The sequence below is a fragment of the Lepus europaeus genome, chromosome 7 (assembly GCF_033115175.1).
Source record: "Lepus europaeus isolate LE1 chromosome 7, mLepTim1.pri, whole genome shotgun sequence".
Lineage (NCBI taxonomy): Eukaryota > Metazoa > Chordata > Mammalia > Lagomorpha > Leporidae > Lepus > Lepus europaeus.
The window spans coordinates 83,058,848-83,072,397 of record NC_084833.1 but is presented as its reverse complement, the minus strand read 5'-3'; the positions used below and the strand labels follow the sequence as shown (position 1 = coordinate 83,072,397).

General features: G+C 39.1%; 1 protein-coding gene across 5 annotated transcripts in view; it reads left to right on the top strand.

The window, feature by feature from the left end:
• MRE11 (MRE11 homolog, double strand break repair nuclease) overlaps positions 1-13,550 on the top strand; it is a 79,933-nt gene that overhangs the window by 53,664 nt on the left and 12,719 nt on the right. For all 5 annotated transcript variants that reach the window (XM_062196889.1, XM_062196890.1, XM_062196886.1 and 2 more), the window contains exons 17-18: positions 10,455-10,513; positions 12,155-12,222. In XM_062196889.1, the coding sequence (XP_062052873.1) occupies positions 10,455-10,513; positions 12,155-12,222 (127 nt within the window). The remainder of the gene's footprint in view (positions 1-10,454; positions 10,514-12,154; positions 12,223-13,550) is intronic.

Sequence of the window (13,550 nt, the reverse complement as noted above, 5' to 3'; positions counted from 1 at the left end):
CTTGGTCCATCCTCCACTGCCTCCCAGGCCACAGCAGAGAGCTGGACTGGAAGAGGAATAACCGGGACTAGAACCTGGCGCCCAAATGGAATGCCAGCACCACAGGTGGAGGATTAATCAAGTGAACCATGACAATGGCCCCCCAAATTGGCTTTTTTAAAATCCTGGTTTGATTGTTTTTACGTGAAGCTTTCTATGATAACAGTGTGTAAAATTAATCACTTCACGTGAGGTTTCAGGTTCCCATTTTTGTTAAGCAAACAGCTTTAACATTATGCTAATTGCTTTTTTAAAATTATTATTAATCTGTTTTTCCCTCAGCTTCCTGTGTTTGGTGTTGTACTGTTCTGCTATGATGAATATAAATATCATATTTTTTTATCCTGCTTAGGGTTTCTTGGGCTTCACAATCTGTGAATTGATGTCTTTCATCATTGCTAAAAAATGCTAAAAATTGCTTCAGCTGTTACCTCTGTGCTAATCTTTCTCTTCTCCTTTTTGGGTCTTCAATTAAATAAATGTAAGATCTTTTCATCTGTCTGCCCAGAATTATTCTTTTGTATTTTCTACTGTTTTATCTTCCTTCATGTACATGCTCAGTAATTATTTCTGATCCATCTTCTGATCCACTCTATTTTTAAAACCTCCTTGTGAATTTTTAATTTTCAATGTTTTTTGGCTGTGTATAGAAATCTTACTTAATGCTTTTTGAATATGATGTGTCACTTTTAATAGTTTTTAAAATTCCCTGGAGATATTTTTTTAACCCTGACTTTAATTTTTTGTGTGTGATTAGTAAGGATATTTGTTCTGTATTTTATGTCCAATAACCCGGTGTTTGGCTTCTTTCTGTTGGTTTTCATTCATGGTGGCTTACTTTGTTACATGCTTAATTATCTACTGACTTGGAAAATGATCAGTAGGAATAACTCGAGACGCCAGCTGAAGCTATCTTCCCCCAGAGAAGATTCATCTTTGTTCTCCAGGTTTATAGGATAAGCCTTAGACCACTTGAGATGAAATTTGTAACTTGAGAGTTATTTGGATCAGTAGTAATAGGTGCTTGTGAAATCCTGTCTATCTCGGATTCTCTGTTTAACCAGTGGTGTCCCAGCTTAAGGTGAGGAGGAAATGCCTCAGGCTGCCCAACCAGGAACAGCCTTGGATTATGGTAGTTCTCTCCCTTTCCTTCCAGGATTCTCAGAACCAATGTTAACATTTCTGCACATCCACAAGTGTCCTCTGGGGGACTCCTGTGCTTCTCTGAGTTCTAGCTTTTCTTCTGTTTCCTTACCAGGTGGTCAGCTCTTCAGTGCCATTGAGAATTTCATTTTATTATTATTGTTTTTAATAGTTGAGGCAGCAGTCTGAGTTGTTATCTTTAATAACCTATCTTACAATGAATAGATGCAGAGGTTTTATCCTCATTTGCTTTATTTAAAACTCAACCGTGGCTGCCTCTTTTGTTTTTATGAGCATGTTTTCACTTTCCAACATCAGCCCCTTCCAGAGCCACTATTCCAGGGAGACTTTCAAAGACTCTGCTCTGTTACCTGTTAATAATGTGGAATATTTGAATAGAGAGACAAGAGACCAGTTATTGTACTTTAAAAGTTTTATAGGTTGACCTATTTTTAAAAAAAAAGCCATAATATTAATCTGTGGAAAGAGGCTATGTAAGTAAAACAAATTAGTAAGAAACATCAGATTTCCTGAATTTTGTTCCAGGCAAAACTCTTACTGGGGTACCTTTTGCAGCACAGCATGTGTTTAAGAACTTGTGCTTTGGAATTAGGCCTGGCTTGGTCAACCAGCTCTTCACTTACCAGTTCAGTGCGCATGTGTGGTAAGGACTGGTAAAACAATCTGCACTGTTTTTGTTCATCTTTTGTTTGGCCTACTGTCATACTCATGAAATACTTGAGATTGAAAAAAAAAGTTAGAGTCTGTATAGCATGAAGGTTAAGAACAATGTCTTCAAGTCAGAAAGATCTTCGTTCGAATCCTGATTCCTTGATTTATAGCTGTGTGTCCTCTAGCAAATTAGTTAAGCTTCCCATCTTTAAGTTTCATTGCCCTCATCTGAAAGGGGTAATGACAGCATCTACCTCATGGGATTGTTTTGAGGATTATTGAAAAAAATATATGTGAAGTACCTGGCACAGTGTGGGTGCTTTAAAGATTATTTATTTATTTGAAAATCAGAGTTATACACAGAGAGAGAGAGAGAGAGAGAGAGAGAGAGAGAGGTCTTCCATCTGTTGGAGAGAGAGAGAGAGAGAGAGAGAGAGAGAGGTCTTCCATCTGTTGGTTCACTCCCCAAATGGCCGCAATGGCCGGAGCTGCTCCGATCCGAAGCCAGGAGTCAGGAGCCTCTTCTGGGTCTCCCACGTGGGTGCAGGGGCCCAAGCACTTGGGCCATATTCTGCTGCTTTCCCAGGCCATATCAGAGACCTGGATTGGAAGTGGAGCGGTTGGGTCTTGAACCGGCGCCCATATGAGATGTTGGCACTACAGGCAGTGGCTTTACCCACTGTGCCACAGCATGGCCCCCTTATTTATATAATTTGCAAAATGTCCTGACTTCAAAGAGTAGATACAGTTATAGTAAAGTGGGCATAAGTGTATATAGAGTAGTGAGCACAGCACCTTGTGAAAATCAGTAGATGATTGCTGCTCTTATTATGAGTGGCACACTGTTTTATGGTAAATGAGGGAAACAGATGTTATATAAACCATTGTTTTAATTTATCTTTTGTCTGATGATTTGATCTGATCTGGTGGTTTAGGTGATTTAGTGGATTACCTGCAGTATTGGGCCTGCTGTTGAAATATGAACTGATTTGTTAATGTGAATGTGTGAAGCATTTTTTATTAGGTCAGATTTGGAGTTTTTTAAGACTCTGACAAAATAACCATGGGGTACTAACTATATTTGTCAGCACGTTGGGACAGAAACAAAATTAAAACTGTAATTTCTAGGTCCCTACTATAAGTGGAGGAATTAAGAGGAAATAAAGGGAAAATTCTATTGTAACGAGCTCTATGGAGTATGGAGATTCATTGTTGTACTGAAATTTTACTGGGAAAGGTAAAAATCACACTCATAGCCAGTAGCAGTTATAATTAAGAGTTACAGCCAGATTTTTCCATTGAAATCAGTTGGCAGAGGATGGTGATTAAGCAAATAAAAAATACCATTGAAGCCACTTCCTTTGCATTTAACTTACATGTGTTTGAATAATTACTTCCTGCTAGGCATTTGCCAAAGCAGTTTATATTAAGTACTTCTTTATCCTTTTAACAATTTTCCACATGAAATATTAACAATAATTTACAGGTAGAAGTTTCGTATTTTCAAGGATGTCAGAGTTTGAGAAATCAGTTAATGTGTAAATATTGAGCAGAAATCTTTTTTGAAAGCATTCTGATTACTGGCTTTCCTGTTCAGTTTCTCTCCAGCCTTTTTTTTTTTTTTTTAAAAAAAGATCAAGCTTTTTTCTTCTATTTATTTATTTGAGAGGCAGAGAGACAGCACATGAGCAAGCAGGGGGAGAGAGAGAGAGAAAACTCCAGTCTTCTCTTTTACTCCCCAAATAACTCTTACAACCAGGGCTGGGTCAGCACCAAAACTAGGAGCCAGAACTCAATCCTGTTCTCCTCAGTGGGAGTCAAGAATCCAATTTCTTTCTTTCTTTCTCTCTCTCTCTCTCTCTTTCTCTCTTTCCCTTTATTTCTTTGATATGAAATTTTTCTTAAAGATTTATTTATTTTACTTGAAAGGTGGAGTTACAGAGAGGGAGGGAGGGAGAGAGGGAGGGAGGGAGGGAGGGAGGGAGAGAGAGAGAGAGAGATAGATCCTCCGTCTGCTAGTTCACCCCCAGTATGGCTGCAACAGCTGAAGCTGGGCCAGTCGAAGCCAGTCGAGCTTATTCTGGGTCTCCCATGTGGGTGCAGGGGCCCAAGGACTTGGGCCATCTCCCACTGCTTTTCCAGGCGCATCAGTGGGGAGCTGGATCGGAAATGGAACAGCTGGGACTTGAACTGGTGCCTAAATGGGATGCCAGTGCTGCAGGGGGTGGCTTAGCCCCCTGCATCACAGCGCAGGCCCAGGAACCCAATTTCTTGAGCCTTTATGCTGCCTCCTGGGTTGTGCATTAGCAGGAAGCTGGAATCAAGGAGCTGGATTTCAATATAGAATCCGGTACTCCAAAGAGGGCTATAGGTATCTTAACAAACAGCTAGGCCAATTGCTACCCCTTAGTCTTTTCAGGAGAGATCAGTAAAAAGTAGTACAGATAAGAACCCTGCCAGTGCCTTTTATCTCTCTGTGGACGTGACAGGGTTGGGAATAGAACCTGGAATGGGAAATATGAGCAAATAATAATATAGTTAGCAAGATTCTTCAGGTTTTCTGATGAGGAAAATTTTAAACATTGTAAGATTTTTTGAGTATTTGTGTTTTTTTTAAACTTTATTTATAAATTTTGAAAGTACAACTTTTGGGCCGGCGCCGTGGCTCAACAGGCTAATCCTCCGCCTTGCGGCGCCGGCACACCGGGTTCTAGTCCCGGTCGGGGCACCGATCCTGTCCCGGTTGCCCCTCTTCCAGGCCAGCTCTCTGCTGTGGCCAGGGAGTGCAGTGGAGGATGGCCCAAGTGTTTGGGCCCTGCACCCCATGGGAGACCAGGAGAAGCACCTGGCTCCTGCCATCGGAACAGCGCGGTGCGCCGGCCGCAGCGCGCTACCGCGGTGGCCATTGGAGGGTGAACCAACGGCAAAAGGAAGACCTTTCTCTCTGTCTCTCTCTCACTGTCCACTCTGCCTGTCAAAAATAAAAAAAAAAAAAAAAAAAAGAAAGTACAACTTTTGGATTATAGCAGTTTTTCCCCCCCATAACCATCCTCCCACCCACAACCATCCCATCTCCTACTCCCTCTCCCATCCCATTCTTCATTAAGGTTCATTTTTAATTTCTTTATATACAGAAGATCAATTTAGTATATTCCAAGTAAAGATTTCAACAGATTGCACCCATACAGACACACAAAGTATAAAGTACTGTTTGAAGACTAGTTTTATCATTAATTCGCATAGTACAACACATTAAGGACAGAGATCCTACATGGGGAACAAGTGCACAGTGACTCCTGTTGTTGATACAACAATTGACACTTTGTTTATGGTGTCAGTAATCACCCTAGGCTCTTGTCATGAGCTGCCAAGGCTATGGAAGTCTCTTTGAGTTCACCAACTCTGATCTTATTTAGACAAGGCCATAATCAAAGTGGAAGTAATCTCCTCCCTTCAGAGAAAGGTACCTCCTTCTTTGATGGCCCGTTCTTTCCACTGGGATCTCACTCATAGAGATCTCTCATTTAGGCCATTTTTTTTTTTTTTTGCCACAGTGTTTCGGTTTTCCATGCCTGAGAAATTCTCATGGGCTTTTTAGCCAGATCTGAATGCCTTAAGGGCAGATTCTGAGGCCAGAATGCTGTTTAGGGCATCTGCCATTCTATGAGTCTGCTGTGTATCCTGCTTCCCATGTTGGATCATTTTCTCCCTTTTTTATTCTATCAGTTTTTGCAGACACTAGTCTTGTTTATGTGATCCCTTTGACTCTTAGTCCTATCGTTATGATCAATTTTGAACAGAAATTGATCACTTTAACTGGTATGATGTCATTGGTACATGCCAACTTAATGGAGTTTGGATTCCCAGGGCACGTTTCTAGCTCTACCATTTGGGGCAAGTCAGATTGAGCATGTGCCAAACTGTACATCTCCTCCCTCTCTCTTATTCCCACTCTTATTTTTAACAGAGATAACTTTTCAGTTAACTTTAAACACTTAAGAATAATTGTGTGTTAATTACAGAGTTCAATCAATGGTATTAAGTAGAACAAGTAAATACTAAAAAGAATAAAATAGTAAGCTGTTCCTTGACAGTCAGGACAAGAGCTGATCAAGTCATTGTTGCTCATAGTGTCCATTTCACTTCTACAGGTTTCCTTTCAGGTGCTCAGTTGTCACCGATCAGGGAGAACATATGATATTTGTCCCTTTGGGCCTGGCTTATTTCACTCAGCATGATATTTTCCAGATTCCTCCATTTTGTTGCAAATGACCGGATTTCATTTTTTTAACCGCTATATATATTCTATAGAGTACATATCCCATAATTTCTTTATCCAGTCTTCTGTTGATGGGCATTTAGGTTGATTCCATGTCTTAGCTATTGTGAATTGAACTGCAATAAACATTGAGGTGCAGACAGCTTTTTTATTTGCCAATTTAATTTCCTTTGGGTAAATTCCAAGGAGTGGGATGGCTGGGTCATGTGGTAGGACTATATTCAGATTTCTGAGGGAATCTCCACACCGTCTTCCATAGTGGCTTCACCAGTTTTCATTCCCATCAACAGTGGATTAGTGAGCCTTTTTCCCCACATCCTCGCCAACATCTATTGTTGGTAGATTTCTGAATGTGTGCCATTCTAACTGGGGTGAGGTGAAACCTCATTGTGGTTTTGATTTGCATTTCCCTGATGGCTAGTGATCCTGAACATTTTTTAACATGTCTGTTGGCCCTTTGAATTTCCTCTTTTGAAAAATGTTTATTTAGGTCCTTGGCCCATCTCTTAAGTGAGTTGTTTTGTTGTTGCGGAGTTTCTTGATCTCTTTGTAGATTCTGGTTATTAATCCTTTATCAGTTACATAATTTGCAAATATTTTTTCTCATTCTGTTGGTTGCCTCTTCACCTTCCTGACTGTTTCCTTTGCTGTAAAGAAACTTCTCAATTTGATGTAATCCCAATAGTTAATTCTGGCTTTGACTCCCTGTGCCTCCGAGGTCTTTTCCAAGAAGTCTTTGCCTGTGCCTATATCTTTCAGGGTTTCTCCTATGTTCTCTAATAATTTGATGGTGTGGGGTCATAGATTTAGATCTTTAATCCATGTTGAGTGGATTTTTGTGTCGAGTATAAGGGAGAGGTATTGCTTCATACTTCTGCATGTGGAAATCCAGTTTCCTCAACAGCCTTTGTTGAATAGACTGTCCTTGCTCCAGGAATTGGTTTTAGCTCCTTGATCAAATATAAGTTGGCTGTAGCTGTTTGGGTTGATTTCTGGTGTTTCTATTCAGTTCCATTGGTCTATCCATCTGTTTCTGTACCAGTACCATGCTGTTTTGATTATAACTGCCCTGTAGTAAGTCTTGAAATTTGGTATTGTGATGCCTCCGGCTTTGTTTTGTTGTACAAGATTGCTTTAGGTATTCAAGGTCTCCTGTGTCTCCATATGAATTTCAGCATCGTTTTTCCAGATCTGAGAAGAATGTCTTTGGTATTTTGATTGGTATCGCATTGAATCTACAAATTGCTTTTAGGAGAATGGACATTTTGCATTTTGATGATATTGATTCTTCCAATCCATGAACATGGAAGATTTTTCCTTTTTTTTTTTTTTTTTTTTGGTATCCTCTTATATTTCTTTCTTTAAGGTTTTGTAATTCTCATTATAGAAATCTTTGACATCCTTGGTTAGTTTATTCCAAGGTATTTGATTGTTTTTGTGGCTATTGTGAATGGGATTGAACTTAGCAGTTCTTCCTCAGCCATGGCATTGCCTGTGTATACAAAGGCTGTTGATTTTTGTGCATTGATTTTATATCCTGCTACTATGCCAGACTTTTCTCTGAGTTCCAATAGTCTCTTAGTAGAGTTCTTTGGATCCCCTAAATAAAGAATCATATCATCTGCAAAGAGGGATAGTTTGACTTCTTCCTTTCCAATTTATATCCCTTTAATTTCTTTATCTGCCTAATGGCTCTGGCTAAAACTTCCAGAACTATATTGAATAGCAAGGGTTAGAGTGGGCATCCCTGTTTGGTACTGGATATCAGTGGAAATGCTTCCAACTTTTTCCCATTCAGTATGATGCTGGCCATGGGTTTTACAGAAATTGATTGTATTGAGGAGTGTTCCTTGTATACCCAATTTGCTTAGAGTTTTCATCATGAAAGAGTGTTGTATTTTATCAAATGCTTTCTCTGCATCTGTTGAGAGAATTATATAGTTTTTCTTCTGCAGTTTGTTAATGTGCTGTATCACGTTGATTGATTTGCACACATTGAACCATCCCTGCATACCAGGGATGGATCTCACTTGGTCTGGGTGGATGATCTTTCTGATGTGTTGTTGCATTCTATTGGTCAGAATCTTATAGAGGATTTTTGTATCTATATTCATCAGGGATATTGGTCTGTAATTCTCTTTCTCTGCTGCATCTTTTTCAGGTTTAGGAATTAACGTGATGCTGGCTTTGTAGAAAGAATTTGGGAGGATTCCCTCTCTTTCAGTTGTTTCGAGTAGTTTGAGAAGAATTGGAGTTAGTTCTTCTTTAAATGTGTGGTAGAATTCAGCAGTGAATCCAGCCATTCCTGGGCTTTTGTTTCCTTGGCCTTTATTACTGATTCAATTTCTGACTCGGTTATAGGTTTGTTTGTTTAGGTTTTCTATGTCTTCATAGTTCAATTTTGGTAGGTTGTATGTGTCCAGGAATCTATCCATTTCTGATTGATTTCCCAGTTTGTTGCCATACAACTCTTTGTAGTAATTTCTGATGACTCTTTTTATTTCTGTGGTATCTGTTGTTACATTCCCTTTTTCATCTTTGATTTTATTTATTTGGGTCTTTTTTCTCATTTTTTGGTTAGTTGGGCCAATGATGTGTCAATTTTGTTTATTTTTTCAAAAAACCAGCTCTTTGGCTGATTTTTGTAATGTTTTTTTTTTTGGATTCAATTTTGTTGATTTCTTCTCTAATATTTCTCTTCTGCTAGTCTTGGGTTTGGTTTGCTGTAGTTTTTCTAGATCCTTGAGATGCATTGAAAGCTCATTTATTTGGTGCCTTTCCAATTTCTTGATATAGGCACCTATTGCTATAAACTTTCCTCTTAACACTGCTTTTGTTGTATTCCATAAGTTTTGATATGTTGTGTTATTATCTTCATTTGCTTCCAGAAAGTTTTTGATTTCTCTTTTGATTTCTTCTATGATCCACTGTTCATTCAGGAGCATGTAGTTTAGTCTCCATGTGTTTGCATATGCTCTAGGGATTTCTGAGTTGCTAATTTCCAGCTTCATTCCATTGTGGTCTGAGAAGATGTATGGTATGATTTTGATTCTTTTGAATTTGCTGAGACTTTCTTTGTGGCATAGTATGTGGTCAATCCTAGAAAAAGTTCCATGCACTGCTGAGAAGAATGTGTATCCTTTAAGTGTAGGATGAAAAGTGCTGTAGATATTTGTTAGATCCATTTGGACTATAGTGTCGATTAAATCTGCTGTTTCCTTGTTGATTTTGTCTTGTTGATCTGTCCATTGCTGAAAGTGGAGTATTGAAGTCCCCCAGAGTATTTGTGGTTTTAAATTATTCTTTCCTTGCCTCATTTAGTTTAAAGGTTGTCTTAATATTTTTATATTAACAAACTGAGAAAGGATAGGAGAAAATAAACTTCAAGTATGTGTTTGAAATTCATTGTAGGTTTTGATCTCAAGGGAAAGAATGGGAAAAGTAAAAGGTTAGCTGAACTTCAAGTTTCTAACCCAGTTCATAAAGCCACAAAAATGAGGATTCAGAGGAAAGTTACATGATGGAATAAAAGATAAGTTAGAATTCCCTCTGGCATATTTCTTTCTTTCTTTTTTTTTTTTTTTTTTAAGATTTATTTATCATTTGAAAGCAGAGTTACTGAGAGGCAGAGAGAGACAGAGAGAGAGGTCTTCCATCCGCTGGTTCACTCCCCAAATGGCCACAATGGCTGGAGCTGGGCCGATCTGAAACCTGGAGCCGAGAGCTTCTTCCAGGTCTCCTACTTGGGTGCAGTGGCTCAAGGACTTGGGCCATCTTCTACTGCGTTCCCAGGCCATAGCAGAAAGCTGGATTGGAAGTGGAGCAGGGTGGCAGGTGGTGGCTCCATCTGCTACACCATAGTGCCAGCTCCTCTGGCATATTTCTTAGGTACTGAATCTGGCCACCAAGGTACAGGTGAATGATAAAGCTCCTTCTCATTTCTGGAACCACATGGCTCTTAATACAGCCATAGGGAAGGTATCATTGGCTGCAAAGGAGGTCTCTTAAGGAAGTTTGCCTTCATTGTATTTGTAATGCAGTTGGTTAGGTGATCAGATGTAATCCTGCAGGTCTGCTTCAATAAAATATTTTTAGTGTGGGTGTATTTATGACTACTGCTTGTTACAATATTTGAATAACTTGCAAAGTTGTGAACTGATAGCTAAGCATTGAGTTATTTGAACATATAATCTACCTTCCTCCAAATTTTAAAAAATATATTGTTTTATAGTTGTCATAGATTTTTACAGCTAAAGTAATGTGCAAATTTTTCAGTCATTTTAAGAATAATATAATGCGTATCTTATCTCTTTCATTCAAGCCTTTAAATGTACAAGACAGCAGACCTCCCAAAAAGTTGCTACTAAGAATTATTCAGAGGTAAGAAAATTTTATGGTTGTGTTTTGATAATTTGTTGTTTCCTGCTTTGTGAATTATTTATTGTTTGATTTGCAAGGTAAATAATAGAAGGAAAGGTGTAGAACTAAACCTGGAGAGAACATTACAAGTTATCTAGAGTGAAGACCTTTAGGATTTGTTTTTTTGTTGTTGTCTTTTTTTTAAGGCAATAATTCACATTATTAGAAATCAATAAATGTTGTGTCTTCAATCATATTTTTAAGGGTAATAGTTTTGAAACAGTATTTTCCATGCATGGGATACCAATGTTGAAAGTGTTTACATTGCCTGCAGAGGTTTTATTTACTCCTGGGTTCCTTTGCTATTTGTGCTCAGGTAATGCTCTGGTTGTGCCTTCATGGTGGATAGAAATCTCAATACATACTGAAAGTTGGAATCCAGGAGTCTCTGTGTTTTGTGTAGATTTAAGCTGGGCCTTCCTCTGGACTCTAAATCTAGCATGAGCTTGACTTTCCTAATCCCTCATTTTCAAAACCCATGTGTCTTAACTCCCAAGTCATTATTCTTCCTCCAACATCAAGTTTTCTCAGTAGCAACACTACTGACATTTTAGATAGATAATTCTTTGTTGTGAAGGACTGTCCTGTATACTCCAGGGTGTTTAGCAGCATCGTTGGCTTCAGATGCTGTTCTTTTGTATTCTCTCTTTAGCTTTATCCTTTTCTGCCCTTCAGTTGGATGAAAACATAGCAAATGTGTATCTCAAGTGTCAAGATAACACAAAATATAGAAGGAATAGTTAATATTTTGGAAGATAGAATCAGAACTATCTATTGGAACTGAACACTTAAGAAATGTTATTTAATAAGGATAAATGTACCAGGTAGATACCCAGTCCTCTCCACACAGTCTGATACCTCATTTAAAAGTGGAGATGGAACACTGATGGTCTAACTTCGTCATTGGAACCCAAGAGGAAATCACAGGGTAGCCTCACATGAGCCCCATGCAGACTACCCAGGTTCCTGTGGGGCCAGTAAAGAAGGAAGCTCTTTTAGACACCTACTAGAGCATACCATTTATGAATGAAGAGACATATTAGAGGGACAGCAGGCAAAGGTTTAGGGTTTTTTTTTTTTTTTTTTTAAAGATTTAATTATTTTATTTGAAAGGCAGAGTTACAGAGAGGCAGAGGCAGACAGAGAGAGAGAAAGAGAGAGAGAGAGGTCTTCCATCTGCTGGTTCACTCCCCAGATGGCCGCAACGGCTGGAGCTACACTGATCTGAAGCCAGGAGCCAGGAACTTTTTCCGGGTCTCCCATGCAGGTGCAGGGGCCTAAAAACTTGGACCATCTTCTACTGCTTTCCCAGGCCGTAGCAGAGAGCTGGATCAGAAGTGGAGCAGCCGGGACTTAAACTGGCGCTCATATGGGATGCCAGCACTGCAGGCAGCAGTTTTATCCCCTGTGCCACAGCGCTGGCCCCAGGTTTAGTTTTAATAGCTGTTGCATACATGGTTTCTGCCTCCCTTTTGTACCATTTTTGTGGGGTGTAAGTTTTTTAAAAAAATGCTTTGAGATTCAGTTGCTTGATTCATATTTAACTACGTGTTCTATTCCCATGCAAATCATTTATTGTTTTGTTTCCCCCACCCCTCTTAGGTGATTGAGGTGGATGAATCAGATGTGGAAGAAGATCTTTTTCCTACCACTTCAAAGACAGATCAAAGGTCAGTGCAGTGACTTCCTGCCAAAAAAAGGAAAAAAAAAAGAAAAAATTAAAATTTTCCAAAATTCCAGTTATATACTTTACTATGCCATAGAAATTCAACAGATATAGTTTTTTTTTTTTTTTTTTTTTTAAGATTTATTTATTTATTTGAAAGGCTGAGTTACAGAGAAGCAGAGGCAGAGAGAGAGGTCTTCCATCTGTTGGTTCACTCACCAAATGGCCACAACAGCTGGAACTGGGCTGATCTGAAGCCAGGAACCAGGAGTTTCCTCTAGGTCTCCCACGCAGGTGCAGGGAACCAAAGACTTGGGCCATCTTCCAGTGCTTTCCCAAAAGCAGGGAATGGATCAGAATGGATCAGAAATGGAGCAGCTGGGACTCGAACTGGTGCCCATGTGAGATACTGGCATTCCAGGCAACAACTTCACCTGCTATACCGCAGCGCTGGCCCCAACAGATTTAGTTTTAATTATTAAAGTATATAGAGAATGAAAGACAGAGGCCTAGTTCATAGACTTAAGACAGCATTATTGCAAGTTTGTTCACTGAAAATATAATAGCCTATGCTACTTCTCCTTTTCTTTTTATTACCCAGTGATTTTCTTAATGGATGTCAGTGTTCTTCCCAATTAAAAAATAATTTTGCATTCTGTTAATAACAAGCGTTTGATTTCAGCTTTCCACCATTATCATATTTTCATGTACTCAATCATATATGTGCTAAACACTCAAAAGGAAGGCCATATAGATGTATTGTGCCTTCCGAGCATTTATGTGCTCTTCCTGACCTTTTCAGTGTTTGCCTGTTGCTGTTAAGCTTGACTTGATTCATTATTAGCATTTCCATTTAGAAGTTAACATTTTTGGTGAACACTGCTTAACTACAGCTCGAGTGGAAATTTTTACCTAAGAAAATAACAGCCCTTTTCAATAGTTATTTTCTGTTTGAGCATCGAATTAAGTCTGATGGGAACATAATAAATGTTAAAATGGTTTTGGCTTAAGGGAGCTTAAATTATAGAAGAAAAGAGAGATGAACACATTTGGATCCATTAAAGGATAATTGAATCAGCACAAAATTATGTGGAGTTTTCTGATGCAGACCATTAATTATGATTTTTTAAAAGATTTATTTATTTATTTGAAAGGCAGAGATACAGAGGAAGAGAGAGAGATCTTCCATCCACTGGTTCATTCCCCAAATGGTCACAATGGCTGGGATTGGGCCAGGCTGAAGCCAGGAGCCAAGAGTTTTCTTCCAGGTCTCCCACATATGTTCAGGGGCCCAAGCACTTGAGCCTTCTTCCGCTGCTTTCCCAGGCACCT